We start from the raw sequence: 17,300 nt of genomic DNA, 5'->3' as shown, positions 1-17,300 counted from the left end.
CGGAAAGCGCCTGTAGCCAGACGAAGGCTAAGATGGTAGACAGGGTCTAACATCTTCAGTGCTGTTCTCGCGGCAGATTGATAAACAAGACACCCGTAGTCAATGCGGGACCTCACAAGGCTATTGAATAAGGCCAATAGGCACTTTGTGTCAGTACCCCAAGACTGGTGTGAGAGGACTTTCAGGATCCTGACTGTATCCAAACATTTAACTTTAAGGCGTTTGAGGTGTGCAATGAATGAAAGTTTGTCATCAAGCACAACCCCAAGGAACTTGTGCTCCTTTTTTACTGCTATGGGTGTTTCATTGAGTTTAATAACAGGATCTGGGCGGATACCACGCTGCCTAGAGAAGACCACACACGTGCTTTTTTCTGGGTTAAAACAGAAGCCATTCTCATCTGCCCATTTTGTAAGTTTGTTTGCAGCTAGTTGGATTTGCCTCTCACAAATGGACATATTACATGATTTAAACGCAATGTGCACATCATCAACATATAGCGAGTAGGATATGGAGCGAGGCAGTGCAGTTCCTAAGGAATTCATTTTAACAATAAAAAGGGTGCAGCTGAGCACACCACCCTGCGGCACTCCATTTTCTTGGACGAACATCCTCGAGAGGACATTTCCAACCCTAACCTGAAAGGTGCGCTCCGAAAGGTAATCTTTCAAACTGTTCAGCATGTTTCCACAAACTCCAAGGCGGCGAAGATCGCAAAGAATACCGTAACGCCAGGCTGTGTCGTAAGCTTTCTGGAGGTCAAAGAAAACTGATAAACAATGCTGCTTATGAACAAATGCATCCCTGATGTAGGATTCAATAGCCACTAGGTGGTCTGCTGTCGATCTACCAGAGCGAAATCCCGCCTGGCGATTGTCTATAATACCATGGTACTCAAGAAAATAGATAAGGCGACGGTTAATCATTTTTTCGAAGACCTTGCATAAGCAACTGGTTAAAGCGACCGGTCTGAAACTAGTTGCAAGTGATGGATCTTTCCCCTCCTTTAGAATCGGCACCACAATAGCTTCTTTCCACACTTTTGGAAATTGCCCTGCACGCCAGATCTTGTTAAACAACAGTAAGAGCGCTTCTAGCGTGTCGTCGTGCAGGTGCTTAATCATGGTGTATGTTATTCGGTCTCGACCTGGTGATGATTTACCACAAGTAGTGAGCGCCACTTTAAGCTCCTGCATAGTGAAGGGGCAATTATACCCTACCTCAGACTGCCGTTTGTCACGTACAATCTTCCGTTCCTCTGCATTCTTGTGTCTCAGGAAGTTATTTGAATAGTGAGCTGAGCTTGATACATACTACTCAAAATGCTTGCCTAGAGCATTCGCTTGGTCTTGTAAAGTGTCTCCACTTGTGCTGACCAAAGGGTACGTAAGAGTGTTACTTCCTCGGAGTGCTTTAATTCTCCTCCATACTTTCCGCGTGTCAGTATATGATGTGATTGATGACACAAAACGATTCCAGCTTTCTTTTTTCGCAATACGCCGAATCCGTCTGCCATTGGCCTTTGCCCGCTTGAAAAGTACCAAATTTTCAGTCGTTGGGCACCTACGCAAGACACCCCATGCCTTATTCTGTTCCTTACGGGCCTGCCTACAATCATCATTCCACCAAGGTTTCGGCTTAGCAACCCTACTAGAAGAAGTCTGGGGGATGGACCTCAGCGCAGCTTCAATTATATGGGTGGTCAGAGTCTCAGCAGCTTCATCAATACCAAGGTTGTCTATAAGTGTATAGTGACACTCAGAGAGCTCTTTGAATTTTTTCCAGTCTGCGGCCTCCTCCTTGAACTTTTGTGGGCATGGAGTGTTGTCTTGTTTGTTGTCTACAAGCTTGAGGCTCACTGGAAAGTGGTCACTTCCGTACAGGTTATTAATGACCTTCCACTGGAGTGCTGGAAATAGAACTGGAGAGGCTATGGCGAGATCTATGCAGGAGTACGTGGCATGTGTTGTGTTATAATATGTTGGGTCTTTCTTGTTAAGTATGCATGCTCCAGATGATAGCAGAAACTTTTCAACGAGGCGTCCTCTAGCATCCGTGCGTGCAGAACCCCAGAGTGGGTGGTGAGCATTACAATCCCCAACTATCAGATACGGCTCTGGCAGCTGATCAACTAATGTTTCAAACTCCATACTGGAGAGCCCGTGGTCTGGAGGTATGTACAGTGAGCATACTGTTACCAGTCTATTAAAGATAATGGCTCGTATGGCTACAGCCTCTAAACTGGTCTGTAGCGGTAAGAACTGGCATGCCACTGATTTTTGCACGATAATCGCAACTCCTCCAGAGGGATGCATGCAGCCATCCCTGTCCTTCCTAAATACAGAGTAGTTCTTTAAGAAGTTAGTTTGGTTCGTCCTCAAGTGTGTCTCCTGGAGACACATAATACTTATTTGGTGTTGTGACAGCAATTCATAGATATCGTCCAAGTTTTTCAGGAGGCCTCTGCAGTTCCATTGGACTACATTATCAGTTACCATCAGCTTATGCTGAACAAGGATTAAGGAAGTGCCATGCTGTCACCCTCCCAGGCTCAAGACACCTTCCCAGGAGCCGTGACCCTAGGTGTCTTTTGCTTTGAACGGTCGAGTGACGTGCCGCGCCCTATCGGCGTACCACGCAACGGAGGGCTTGGCGTTGTGTCCATGGCTTCTTGCGAAGCCTCGTCAGCAGGGCTAGGCTGGCTGGTTGCGGCAGCCTGCCTCTCAGCAGGGACCGGCAGTGCAGTGCCAGCAAGAGGCCTAGCGTTGGCATCAAGGGGTGCTGGGGCAGCCCTTGACGCTTCTTTTGTGGCATGTGCAGTGGCCTTAGCCACCGGCACTGAGGGGGCTTGGGGTGTCCCTTGGGGCCTCACTGGGAGGGTTCCAAGGGGAACTCGAACCGAGTGTAGCGCCGCCCCCCGTCGCGCTACATCGGCAAAGCTAGTGTGTGTCAGGAACAGTCTCTGTCGTGCTTCCCTAAAGGTAATGTTTTCCTTATACTTCAGAGCAATTAATTCTTTTTCTTTCTTCCATTGCGGGCACAAGCGCGAGTACGCGGCGTGCTCTCCCATGCAGTTTACACAGTGGAGTGGAGCTTCACAGGTGTCAGACGAGTGGTCGGGGAGGCTACACTTTGGACATGCTGCCTTGCTTCGGCAGCTCAGTGAACCATGGCCAAATCTTTGGCATTTATAGCAGCGACGGGGGTTTGGAATATACAAACGCACAGGGATTTTAACGTAGCCTGCCTCGACACACTCGGGCAGTACACTGGTCGAGAATGTGAGGATTACATGCTTGGTCGGAATTTCCTTCCCATCTTTACGTATCTTGATTCGTTGAACATTCACAACATTCTGGCCCTCGAACCCTTCCAGGAGTTCTTGCTCAGACAAGTTCAGAAAGTCTTCATCAGAGATAACACCTCTGGTAGTGTTCATGGATCGGTGGGGACTGATGCTCACAGGATTGTCGCCAACAGTGGTTATTTTCGTCAACTTGGCACACTGAGCTGCATCTTGTACTTCTAGGAGAAGGTCACCGCTTCCCAGCTTGCTTACTTTATAACCGCCGCCTAGCTCATTCGTTAGAACTTTGGCTACCAAGAATGGTGACAGACGTCTCATTGACAAGCCTTCTTTTTCACAGTGCATGACGTGAAACTTTAGGAAATTTTCTGACTTTTTAGGAGTGAAAAACTGCTGGACTGCTTCGTTGCGTCCCCGTTTTGGAGGACGATCATGGGATGCAGAAAATCTTGTTGCCATAACAAGTGAAATCAATTCAGCAGCTATGCTGGCCGCCCACCACCGAGCCCAACCTGGGAACGCGCTAGATGCGCGTTAGCCATACATAGCTGCTATAACCCTGTTTAAGTCCTCAAGGTTGATTCCTTACCCAGGGTTAACCCTCGCCGCCTGGAAATGTGTGGAAATGAGGAAAAGAAGAGATGACAGGATAGGGGTAGAAAAGAAGACAGGAAGGTGAAAGAGCTGAGAGGGAGGCAGGAAAAGGCGACTGGCTGGTTCCCCCCGGGCGGGTCAGACCGGGGGCACCGTCTGCGAGAAGCAGGGGCCAAAGTGGTGTGTTGCCTCTACCGGGGGGCCATGAAGGTCCAAAACAACCCCGGCTTTGGCTCAGCCACCAGGATTCCCTTTTCCCCGGACACGGCTCAGCCACGCACAGCCGGGGCGTGGGTGGGTCCAACCCACATGTGCTCGGGTCCGTGGTGTTGCAAGTCACCAAGTGCCTATGGCAGTAGGCACCCCTGCGGAGCTCGGGACCGTGGTGGCGCTACTCACCAAAACACCTTGAGTACACAAGGTGCCTCCTGCGGGGGACACCGAGGTGTCGTTGACAGTGGATAAGCACCGGACCACGCAAGATAAAGAACTTCCTTGTTTGTTAAAGAAGGGCTCCCCCCAAAATACCCAAAACCAAGGTTTTGTGATAACATGACAACCTGCACCCTCTCACAAGAGTAGACACATGTTCTGGCTAAAGGACACGGCTATAATGTGGTAATGACCCCCCTACCAAAAATTGCTGTTGCTTTAGATGAAACCATACAAAAAGTAAACCGAACACCTGAGACGAAGTAAGACTTAAATCATTTGGCATCCTGTCAAAGTCACCATTGTAAAAGAGCACAAGTTTGGCCGCAAATGAGAACCGAGCACTTTGTGAACTTCAGACAGACCAAAGCATCGTCATCCTTCCCGCCAACAAGGGGACTCGACGGTGGTGTTAGATAACCAAGACTACGGCAGAAAGGTTCGAGCTGTTTTTGATGAGGAGATCTATACGAAGTTCAAAAGAAACCCCACGATCCAAAAGCAGACGCAGCTCAACAAGTTCCTCGCATAATTTTCAAGAACCACCTGGAACAAAAAATACTCTACCCCCATTCAATCTGCTGAAACGGTTCAGCACCCGGGTTCTACAGATTACCAAAGATCCACAAACCTGGCGCCCCCCTTCATCCCATTGCAGACTTTGCCTTCTCACCGTGCCGAGCCCTTTTAAATTTCCTGCACCGCATCCTCACACCCTCTCTGGGAAGATGCTGACTCATATTGGAAACCCCAGCCACTTTGTGCAACTTGCATCGCAGGTGAGCATTGACGAAGACGAAAGACTGGTCTCATTTGACGTGTATTTGTTCACCGATGTGCCTGTACCCCTGGCTGTAGCCTCTGCCCGTGCTGCCCTAAAAAATCACGCGACCCTAAATAAAAGCCCACCCCTCGCTGTAGACAAGCTACGCCACCTGCTAGAGTTCTGCTTGCCCAGCACGTATTTTTCGTACAAAGGGGCAATTGGCGGTTGCACAAAAAAGTGCAACCGCCATGGGGGCCTCCATCTCCGTAACAATGGCTAACTTGACCGTACAGCATACAAAAGGGAAAGCGGTGAGCTCCTCCTTGCTGCGGCCTAAACATTTTTTTCGCAGTGTGGATGACTGTTTTGCGTGGTGAAGACTTCCACAGTTAACAAAGTGAAAAAGCATCTAAATTCCATCCATCCCCCCCCTCCAGTTCACAGTTGAATGCGAAAACGACGGCTGCATCGAGCTCGGCTAAGGGGAAGCCAGTGCTTTGTACGGTTGCACGGAGTGAATCTAACCACTTGTTCGTTACACAGGGTGTGCGGAGAGGGATATGAGAAACGAGTATGGGTATGGGCCATAGGACCGTGATGGAAAGGATTGGCTGCATCCAAGGCCACTCCGCCCAGCAGCATTACATTGCAATTGTGTATGTGTTCACTGCGTGATCTCAGCGCAAAAACCAAGCTATCACTCGGCAATCTTCATTTCACATCGTTCAACCATGGCAGCTTTTTGTTTTTTCATTGTAGAAGTTACGCTGGTTGTCCAACTTTTTCTGCCCATGCAGGAACCAGGGGCAGCCGCTATGCACCAGAAGATTTTTTTCTCGAGCAAAAACATACGAACTGCAACCATACTTGAAACCCTTCCCGGGTACAGTCCGCGGGGTCATTCACGGCCTTGAGCAGGACACTACCACAGCGCAACTGCCACACATATTTGCTCCAACCGGCACCAATGGTGCCTCTGTCCAATGACCCGGGCAATGAAAACCCAGCTGACATGCTAACTCGAGGAGTTGCTCCGGACAAGCTAAAAGATTGTGAAAGTTGGTGGACGGGACCGACGTGGCTGGCACAGCCTGCCTCCTCTTGGCCCAAGACACCCACGGGTTCGCCCACTCAGGTTCCTGAAGAGGAGAGGAGATCAGCGGCGCTGACAGTGAGCCATGCCAAGACGGTTGCGACTCACCAGCTGGTACCAATAGACAGGTATAGCAGTTTGAGTCGCCTGCTGCGGGTCACAGCTTGGCTGCGGCGTTTCGTCAACAACTGCAACCCAAATGCTGAAAAGAGGAGGGGCCCGCTTAGCGCAAAAGAACTGAGAGAGTCCCGGCTCCTACTACTCCGCCAAGTACAAGAAGAGGCGTTTGGCAGCATGATTGGCCGGCTCGAGCACGAGGGGACTTCCGATCAAGCCACCGCCCTGCGAAATGTGGAGGTGTTCAGGGATGATGACGGGGTGCTGCGACTCAAGGGACGCCTGCAGCACTCCGAACTTCCATACGAGACGGCGCATCCGGTCGTGCTGCCTGTGGCACACCACTTCGTGGAATTGCCGATAGGCAGCACACATCAGCGGTTGCTCCACGCGGGATGCCAGGACGTCTTGACACAGTGGCGAGAGGCATACTGGATCATTCGGGCCCGCCAAGCCGTAAAGAAGGTCCTTGGCCACTGCATTACCTGCCGAAGAATGCACAGCAGATGGGCGACCGAGCCGACTGCCCCATTGCCACGAGACCGTGTGTCGGAGACAGCTCCGTTCGAGGTCACGGGGCTCGACTTCGCCGGGCCTGTCCTGACTAAAGGCGACAGCAAGACGCAGAAGTCCTACATCTTACTGCTGACCTGTGCTGTAACAAGGGCTGTGCATTTGGAGGTGGTGAGTGACATGACGACGGGAAGCTTCCTTCTGGCCTTTCGTCGCTTTGTGGCACAGCGGGGGCTTTGCCGCATCGTCTATTCTGACAACGCTAAGACGTTTCGGCGAGCTTCCGGGGAGCTGACCAGACTGTGGAAAGCCGCGCAAAAGGAGGAAACAGTAAACTACATGACGCACCAAGGCATTGAGTGGAAATACATCGTAGAGAGGGCGGCCTGGTGGGGTGGGTTTTGGGAGCGGATGGTCCGTTCTGTAAAAACGGCATTGAAGAAAGTGCTGGGGTGCAGCTACGTCACTTTTGAAGAATTAAGCACCATCCTGGCAGATATAGAAGCGGTGATAAATTCAAGACCGCTCACTAGTGTTTCCTCGAAGGCGAGCGAGCCGGAACTGCTCACGCTGGCACATTTCCTTGTCGGACGACGCCTCACTTCTCTCCCAACACGCGGCGAGGAGCCATCGACAGCCTCAGGCGGCGAGCTCACCCGCAGGTGGAGACACCGCGAGCGGCTGTCGACGCTTTTGTGGAAAAGGTGGTGCCGGGAATACGTTTGTGCGCTAAAATCGTATCAACATTCCTCTCCGACCGCTTTGAGCAGCCTACGCATGGACGAACTGGTGTTGCTACACGATGATTTTCAGCCCCGGCAGACCTGCAAGACGGGTCGGATTGTTCAACTTTTCCCCAGTCGGGACGGTCACACGCGTTCCTGCCTTGTTCGACTCCCTGGAGGAACCACCGTCAGGCGTCCGATCCAGCTATTGTATCGGCTGGAGTCATAAAGAAATGAGCTGCGCCCATTTGGGCGGGGAGGATGTTGAAGATTCCTCGAGAGCAGTTTGGCTTCCCCCCAAAGCAGACATCAGACGACCGACGCAAACCGCACCGGAACGGCAAAATAACAGCAGAACAGCTGCCCCAAGAGGACGCGCTGGCAGCATTAGACGAAGAGGGAAAGGAGGATGCCCGGGCCGGAGCGCGACTGCGGCGTGTAACTGCGGGAAGGCGTCTGGTATGCAGACGTAGAGGAGGAGGGGGGCGGTGGCGTGTGTGGACGGGAGCGGGGTGCAGACGTGGCAGTGAAGCATAGACCCTCGCTGAGTGCAGACCATGTGTAGCCGAAGAAAATAAATCTCGTTTTGTTTCAAGTCCCCAACGTTATCGAAAGATCCCTTTATTCTTTAGTGGGACCCAACGGGAAATATCAGAGGAGACTAATGCAGGGTACTTGTTTAAACAATTTCTTTTCCTTCAACAGCACTTAGCCTGCTGTTTTGCATCAAAACCCTGCTGGAAACATTCCAGATACTGCCTTCACAAACTTGAGCTCTGTCGTTTATCAATTTCCTGATCCCATCATAGTTGTCGATGCGTGACCCCCATATTTGGTTATCATCGCTCACATGTCTGTACCACGTGCCAATGGCATAACCGCTCGTGGTGATTATAAATCACTATACCTTCGCCAATGCAGACTGGACCACACTCCGTCGGAAAGCTGAATAGCCCAATGAAATGCTTCAGGTTCAACAAATGCGACCAGCTCCCCGATGATTCTGCACAAGATTTCGTGGCAGCACTTCAGCAGCTGGCTCACTGTGACTTTGAGGAATGATTACATCTTTGTGGTTGCCTGATTTGCGGTCTTCACAACAAGACAATCAAGAGGCACCCCTTTACCAACCAAAATACTAAGGCGTTCAAAGCCATCCTACTGGCTCATGCAGCGGAAGAAACAGCCGCCAAGGCTTAAGAACTGCGAAATCAAAGGTAAACTAAAGTCGACACCAACCAGCTGCAATGCAGCGGTAAGCTTCTCTGTGCAAAAGGACCAACTTCTACGTCTATGCAACCATGTTTGCGTTGTATGGGCAAACATGAACCACACACTTCCTTACACCATACAGCATGTGGCAACAAAAAGCACCTCAAGAAAGCCCGTCAGATAAAAGCAACCAAAGAAAAGCAAGCTTCAAATACAATCATTGCAAGGGACACCCAAGAAAGAGTCACAATATTGTGGAAACAACCATCACGTTTTGGAGCCTCGTGATTTAACTAAGAAGGTTAACACTCGTACTATTGCTGATTCGTACTCAAACGAGCCTATGCATGTTACGCCCATGTCTGCCATGGTGAACCACACTTCACCTCTTTTCCGTGTGGATGTGTGCAACGACAGTCCACTGTCCATGGATGTTGATTCTGCAAGCACCTGCAGCATTACCAGTGACAGAACGGTAGATAAACTTGGTCTACCAAGGAAAGAGATTCTTCCCAGCTCTCTACAGCTTCGATCTTACACAAAAGAGCACTTAGATATTCTGGCATTCTTGGAAGTTTCAGTCTCGCACAAAGTCTGAAGAGCATCCAATTTATTGTTCATCGATCTGGTGCTAACTGGCTGGAAAGACTGGTTTCCTGCTTTGGCTGTCTCACTCTACAGAATAAACTATGTTCCCTAACATGAAGCACCACTTGCAAAGTTAGCAGCAATCTTTGAATTCTGCGAGGTTCTTGCTGAAGAACTCGGAAAGAGAAAAGGGCGTCCTGTGCACACGTAAGTCGGTGTGGGAATTACTCTTGTGTTCTGAAAAGCTTGACAAATTATCATGGCTCTCGAATCGCGAGCAGACGATGCCATTGACATCTGCATTCAAGAAGGAGCCTTCGGGTTCACTGGGCTACTCTTGTGCTTTGCATCGTTAAGACGAATGGCAACAATAGAATGTGTGATGTGTGGTGACTATACGAGCACCGTGAATCAAGCGATCAAGTCTGAAACTTATGTGCTTTTCTCAAACCATGCTGGCTGTACAGTCTTCTCACAGTTCGACCTAAATCACACCTATCAGCAGCTTGCTGTACAAGATATAAATGAACACTACTCGAGGACTGTTTTGAGTCACTAACCTACCGTTTGGAGTGTCAACTGCCATAACCGTATTCCAGCAATACATAGAAGAGCTCCTTGCTGGGTTTCAGGAGTTCATGTCTGCCTTGATAATATTACTGCTGGAAGCCAAGGTGCCAAAGAGAACAACAAATGTCTGCGAACCGTGCTGAAATGCGTCACGGAAGTGTGCTGAAATGTCGGAGGTAACTTTTCTTGGATATCACATAGGTGCATCTGGGATTAAAAGGTTGAACCTCTCAAGAATGTGCCCCAACCTAGAAGTAAACAGCAAGTTCAGTCTTTCCTCAGACTGCTGAATATTTACAAGAGGTTCCTGCGGGGTGCTGCTGATATTCCCAAACCTGTTCACTGTCTCCTGGAAAATAATCAGTGATGGAGACAGTACCTATATACAACGATCATTCTGGAGCAATCCAAACAACCCACAGGATTGAGCAGCTGCTAAGCGCCTCTCACTTGCCATGCAGGCATGTGCGGAGTGCTATACACTGATCTTTGGAGTAACTTTGCAGTGTTTCTTGGATTGCTTTGTGAATGGTTGACCGTCTGTTAACCAAAACTATTGGCAAAGGTGTTGGCTAACCTGTCTGCTTGACTTGGGAGCAATATTGATGGACTGAAAATAGACTTGAAAGCTGCATTTTTATCTGAGCTTGAGGGTGTTGTGAAATCAATGGACTTTAAAAAGACAAAATCGGCGGAGTTCAAGACTAAAGTGGCGCCAATAAGCAGCTATGGTAAACAGTTTTGCCTCCAACTCTGACTTGCAAACACCACAGCATGACATCAACTTTACAGCTGCTGGACATCGTTCTTCACAAGCCGTGCAAGGACGGAATGCGCGAACTGTATTATTAATGGATAGCTAGCGACAATACGGTACTCCAACTGGCCGGCTGCACAAGCTGACTCTCAAAACAGTTTTTACTTGGGTATCCCATTAATGGTGGTCACTGCCTAATAAAAAAGCAGTCCGCGCATTTGAGAAGTGCTGCATTAGCTACTCCTGCAGTGGCATAAAGGATGACACGCTGGGGACACAACCAGCGAGAAGCAATCATGCACAAATGTTATGGCAGTTTAGATAATTGAGCAGGCAAGTAAACAATACAGCACAGTGTTGCCATTTTACGGATTTTATCGCTAGATTTAGAAACTTTTCATCTATTTAGCCACCGATTTTTCAAATTGAGCAGACAATGACATTTTCAGTGGAATCGCCCAAGGGTTTAGTGAAATTTTAGTGACTTCCATATATAACTGCAATATTTGTATTTTGAACACCTTTAGTGCTATTGTGAACCCCTCGCTTTTCATTGAGGTAAAAAAAAAAGTTGTAAAAACAACTTATTGAGAAGCTGCTGCACAACTGTAGAAAACATTTGTTTTAGTCATGCGTCACCTTGCAGTTTTCGTCTTTGCAAACTTTGTAGGGTGGTGCTATGTACTCTAATGCCCTCACACTGCAATGTTTGACATGATTATGGATGGTTCCAATTTCGAGATGATACGATTTTCAACGCGAAAGCGTTACTTGGCTAGGTTGGCGAAATTGTGCATCCAGTTTCCATGCCAAGCTGGCATGCACAAAAAGCTTTCACAACAGCTGTGTCCAGCAGTCACGTTCATAAGTCGATATGTAGCCCCGAATGAATATTCGAAATTGTTGTATGTCAAAGCGTATACAGTCTACGCTTGTTACAACGGACCCTGTTAATCTAGAAAAAAACGTCCGCTGTAGCCGAAGTATGCAGTATCTGACGGGGGGGGGGGGGGGGGGGGGGGGGGTATGAACCCTAAAGTTGGTACTTTTACTTTGACCATTATTGCATATACATAGTACATACACTTTGTTCTTTCTACACGCCTGCAGCACCTCTGCACAGTGTTTGCGCGAGGGCAAAGAGTCACGTGAACCCCGTTTCCAAAGCTTAGCACCGGCCCTTAGAAAAGGCTTAGCGCATGCGGTCAAGCGTCTAAAGACGCACGATAAGCTGAGCAAGTAAAGCAAGAATATAACTAGGCACAATTATTAACCAGCTATAAAACATCAGTCGTGGCCATCAGAATTCGCTAGTCTCTTTTAAATCCCTTCACGATTAGGCAGGTTTTCCTGAAACGGTTCGTCAAACAAATCGGTTCACTGCCTGACGTTCCCCCAAGGCAGCTTCCACATTTTTAATGATTTTAGTCTGGTCATTGAAACAGCTGTTACGAAATCTGATGACGGACAGCTGTAAAATCGAAAGTTACACCAGTTGGACTGCAAACGGTTACCGGCAGATTGCCCACAATGGATGGGAACCAACCCCCTACTTGAGGCATTTCTTACATTTTTCACCGAACAAACGGGAACGATGCATGCATGGGAATAATAAAGACCGAACTCCACTGAACCCCAGTTAGTTATACATAAAAAAAAAAAAAAAAAAAACTGACGAGGGCAGACTCGCCCATGGGTGCACCACTTTGCATATTTGATAGCGCTGTTTTCAATCTCACCGTAGTCGCGTTTATCAGCAGCGGCCTTGTTCTTGATGGTAGAGTGGACCGTCTGCTTAGACAGGCCTGTACTTCTGGCGATGTTGGCCAATTTTTCCCCATGTTCGACAGCATTATTACGTTCAATTTATCCGATGGTGAAATCAGCTACCCTGCCGCGTATGCCGCTGGTCGCCCCCCCCCAAAAAAAAGCCACTGGCACAGGCTTGTCTTGGCTGTGCCAACGACCCAGCTGCCAGCAATGTTGCCAAACATAGCAGTTTTCTTGCCAAACTAACCAGAAAAAGCATATTGGGTGCCGGCCCCGCGGAGGTCCACTATAAACATGCAGTCGAAACAATTTTGACCTAAAATTTAGTCTGCTGTAGCCGATAGTCTGCTCTAGCCGGGTCCGTTATGAGCATAGTGAACTCCATTTAAAATGCATGGGGACCAGACAAACTAACAGAAATGGTCTGCTGTAACCGAAAGTCCGTTGTTGCCAGATCCGCAGAAACGAGCGTAGACTGTACAAGGTATATGACTTCAGCTCCAAAACCAAACAAGGCTATTTGTAAAGTTGAAATATTTTCAAAGTTCAGGAGTTCTGCTGAGGTGAAATGCCGCATTAAACGCAACAAAGCAAATCCGCCTGCAAACGGTCGCACACAAGTCGAGAAATGGCATGGCATCTGTCACTCGTTCTGTTAACCCATTTGTTGGTGCCTGAACATGGCGGTGTGTATTGCCCCACGTATATTTTATAAGACTGCGACTTTAGGTATTGTGCTATGACACTTTCAAAATGCTTTACCAGACCCTTATCGTATGGGACGAGACACGCACGCTAGTCCTCCTTCCACTCCTACTGCGGGCGATGTAAACCATGAAAGGACGAAAGTAAGCATACTTGAGGGAGCGATGGGTGGGGGGTGTAATATTCCAGCTGCGTGTGGCTAACACTTACAGATATTTGAAGAATAAAGTGTCTATAGAAACGTACGTGACTGGTTCCTTGAACAAAGAAAAACATATCCAAAACGCTATGAGACTTCCGCCTAAATACGGCAAAGCAACAATTGGATATACACGGCATAAGCGACTCGCAAAAGTGTAGCCTTCGAGATCTGCTTCTTAGAAGCAACTGTCGGACAGGGGCATGAATTAAGACGCGGACTGCCTTTGAAAAAGCAAGTAAATATGTATTGCAGTAATGTAATATAAGTGCCAGAATTTTATGGCTACCGCATCATTCTGAGCCAGTGCGCCCCCCCCCCACTTCGCTCTGTGCCCCAAGATCCACACCACACAAGCAACACTGCCGATCCCCGGCCAGTCTACCATCCAATCCATTACAATCCTGGTTAGCAGAAAATAGCCCGACCTGTACACATCACTTCTCGTTCTTTCTTCTGACAGTGCTGGGTTCTTTTGGCAGCAGCATGTGCTTGATTTCGCAGCTGAGGAAGGGGCCGCTGCACCTGATGATTTTGTGGCCCGTTCCTTCGGGGGACGTGGCATAAGCTACGCACTGGATCCCCTGGAGGTGCACTGTGGACTGGCAGAGGTAGGGCACCAGGAGATCGAGGCACAGAGCACAAGAAAAATGTCGCGAACGTTTCTTTGGAACCTCCTCAGAGGAGTCTTGTGATGATTTTTAGAGCGACGACTTAGGCGCATGAGCATTCTGCCTTTTTTTGTCCTAGTGGGGGATGTTTGTGGACACCATCTTGAATTTTGGTGTTGTTCCGGGATACTGCCCCCGCCCTATTTGCTGGTGACCTCAACTTGCTTACAGGAGGCGTGCTTGCTTGAAATTTTACAGTATTCATTATTTTTTTTAAAGACTAGCAGTCGTCCAAAACAGTGCCATGGCTGCTAGGGGAAGCTTCATGGTAGCCACATTTCAGATATTTGCGCTGTTTTCTTTGTTCGTTATCATATCGGCATCAGGGGTGTGCGGTTGGCTCTCATCGAATTTTGTACTTCCATCATTTGACCTGTGCACACCGGGAGACAGGACGAGACTCCTCAGTAAAGTTTTCACAGTGCAATACGGAACTTCTTTGATCGTTCTGTTAAGAATGCAAAGTGTCGCATACGTAAGATGTGTTTAAAAACACCAACACCACAACCCTCGTGAATCACTTTTGACTTCACACGGAATCTGCTGACAGTGCTAAGAAATCCGCACACAACAAAAGTTGAGCATGACTTTTGCAAGCACTCATTGCCACTTCCATTAATTAGAGCTGTGGATTACATTCAATTAGAAAATATTCGCTTTGTTTCGGAAATACTGGTACTATTCGAAAAATATTCTATCAATATCACTATCCGCTTCATATTCGATTAGAAAAAAAAAAAAAACGACAATTCGCACGTAGCTATCCTTATGTTCACAGCATGTGCATTACAACAGAAAACAAAAAACGAAATGCGTCAAGTTAATAGGAACACGAGTTCCAAGGCACATGCAACAACAAAACACAAAAAATTATTAAATGAGTGCGCCCATTCGTGGCGACACATTACATAGTGCATGCATCATATCTCAATCGGCATTGGCTACGATGCATTGTATATCAGATATAAAACACACAGGAATCCTACAAAGGAAGCATGGTACTGCATCGCGTGTGCATCAGAAATAAAATGCACAGAAAATCTGCAAAAAAAGCGCGGTAACGCTTCCACATTCTGATCTCTTAAGAGTATGCTTAGTGAACTGCAACTTTTTAAAAATTACTGGTGAGAGTGCTTGACGTACAATGTGTTACCATTTCAGGATAGTCTGAATGCTTTGCAAGTTGTGGTGGAATGCAAATAGTTGAAACTCCAGGCAAGCAGCAGAACATGCGCGCCACTGAGTTGCGCCGAGCACCCGAATCTCTGCAGCGTAGACCTCACAGCTTGCGTCAAGCCCTGCCAGACCTAAGAGCAGCTGTCCTCTATTTCCAAGACTGGAATAATTCAGAGTAGTTCACGGGCAGTCCAGAACTGTCCCCGCAACAGAAATTCAATGGGCATAAAATAAAGAGCTGCTCTGGAGTCGTTCTGGGCAGTCTACAATGACAAATCGTGACATAACGCTCAGCTCGTCCAGAGTAAAGCTTCAGCGATATCTGACACTGGTCAAGGGTAGTATCCTTCCCTTTCTACCGTGCTGTCGGAGGTAACTAGAGATGGAGAACATTGTTTATTGTAACAACTGCTTTCGTCAATCCTCAAGAATGCTGATGTTCCATGTAACATCGTGCGGCTACATTTCCTGCAAGACCTGCATGGATGAATGCACTCTGGACACATGCAAGATGTGCCATGATCCCTGCTCGACTGCAGCCCTGTCAAACAACATGGCCCCGGAGGTCCGCAAACTTTTCAAAGATGCCCACCGCAATCTGCGACGGGCATCGATGACAAGTGAATTTCAAAAAATTCACAGCTGGTCAGGCTTTGCAAGCACCAGAAGCAAGAGTTGGCTGGCATGAGGGTCAGTTACTGGAGATGCATTGATATTGTGGTAAAAAAACCGAGGAGACCTATCAGCCTTCAGAAACACAGAGATGCCGCCACTCTGGGTATACTACCTATTACACAAGTACCGCTACATCTAGCCAGGCTACTGTATAAGTTACCACCACCCAGACGTTATGGCGTGCTAGCCAGAACATGCGTGGGAATGCAGGCATGTCACCTGCACGACTATATACGGTCTCCTCTATTTACCAGTCCTGGACCGTGTGTGGGCAGTCCGGGGATTGCCATCAGACTGGAAGCTCCCAAAGGATACACCGCAAAAATGAGCACCGGAATGCATCCCGCACAGTGTGCGGGTGGTCCCGAAATGATAATCGAGGAGGCTCAGTGGTGTAGGTGTCAGCAACAACCAGTAGCAGTTCGCGCATCCGGCGCTTTCGCATCTTTACACGTGCAGCCGTCACCATCTGTCGGTAGCAAAGCTAAGTAGTGATCTCTGATAAGCCAAGGAAGAACACAGTTATGCAGCTGCATTGTTTCAGCAGCTTAGCCCCATGTTTCGACACTAAGGTGCCAAAAGTGAACTAGCCAAAACTTTAGTGATGAATGACTGAAGGATCCCATGTTAAGCAGCTGGCTGGTTTGGAAGACCAAGAGGGATGGGACTAAAGTTACCAAATGTAAGTACTGCTGATGTGAACGCCGGACCAAGTACTCTGATATCGAAAAGCATTGGCTGACAGGAAACACAAAACCCTCGCTGCTTGCGTGCCATCGACACAGCCTTAGCCCACCGTGAACAAAGATGTGTGATCCATTCTCCAAGTGCAGCTGAAGGTACAGTGGCCCTTTTCGTTGCTTAGCATTGCAGCATTGTTACTGCAGATCACCTATCTGATATGATCAAGAAGGCATTCCCTCACAGTATCACTGCAAGGGGCTACTGCATGAAGCGCACCAAATGCAAAACATTGTTGAAGAACGTGCTGTACCCGCATTTCAAAGGTGACCTTGCTGCAGACGACGGAGAGCAAGTTTAGCATCATGACTGACGAGTCCACAGACATCAGTGTCACCAAGTTTTTGTCAATGGCCATCATCTACCACAGCACCGAGATAAACAAAAATTGGGACCAGTTTCCTTTCACTGTGTGCCCTGCAGATGTGCACGGCCGATGAGATCGTTGAGACTATCAAGCACATTCTGAAAGAGTTCAGACTAAACATGCGCAGCAGGGTCGGCATAGGAACCGACGCTAGTGTCCTGACAGGATTCAACAATGGCGTGCGCCAGAAACTGAAAACAGAAGTTACAAATCTGATCCTTGTTCGCTGTGTGTGTCACAGGAGTTCGAAAAGGCAACAGAAAGCACAGAAAGTGCGGCCAGTGTTGAGCAACCAGAGCTATGGGATCCCCCCACTACACGA

The 17,300-nt window shown here is 48.3% G+C and overlaps 1 protein-coding gene across 1 annotated transcript; it reads left to right on the top strand.

The window, feature by feature from the left end:
* The first annotated feature begins 6,066 nt into the window (after positions 1 to 6,066).
* Positions 6,067 to 17,051, top strand: LOC144142953 (uncharacterized). Its single transcript, XM_077674781.1, has 3 exons — positions 6,067 to 7,216; positions 13,853 to 13,959; positions 16,893 to 17,051. The coding sequence occupies exons 1-3, from the start codon at positions 6,067 to 6,069 to the stop codon at positions 17,049 to 17,051; spliced, it is 1,416 nt and encodes a 471-aa protein (XP_077530907.1).
* Positions 17,052 to 17,300: the final 249 nt, after the last annotated feature.

This window comes from Haemaphysalis longicornis, unplaced genomic scaffold (genome assembly GCF_048455015.1).
Source record: "Haemaphysalis longicornis isolate Haplotype H1 unplaced genomic scaffold, Haemaphysalis longicornis Haplotype H1 scaffold_6, whole genome shotgun sequence".
Classification (NCBI taxonomy): domain Eukaryota; kingdom Metazoa; phylum Arthropoda; class Arachnida; order Ixodida; family Ixodidae; genus Haemaphysalis; species Haemaphysalis longicornis.
The sequence above is the reverse complement of the archived record's forward strand: the minus strand, read 5'-3'. Positions and strand labels throughout refer to the sequence as shown.

Bases quoted from the DNA above. Each gene is read 5' to 3' on its own strand.
- LOC144142953 (XM_077674781.1), top strand. From the start codon at position 6,067: ATGGTGCCTCTGTCCAATGACCCGGGCAATGAAAACCCAGCTGACATG. The intron at 7,217-13,852 runs GTGGGTTTTGGG...TTGATTTCGCAG, and splicing joins AGAGAGGGCGGCCTGGTGGG to CTGAGGAAGGGGCCGCTGCA. The intron at 13,960-16,892 runs GTAGGGCACCAG...ACCTTGCTGCAG, and splicing joins TGCACTGTGGACTGGCAGAG to ACGACGGAGAGCAAGTTTAG.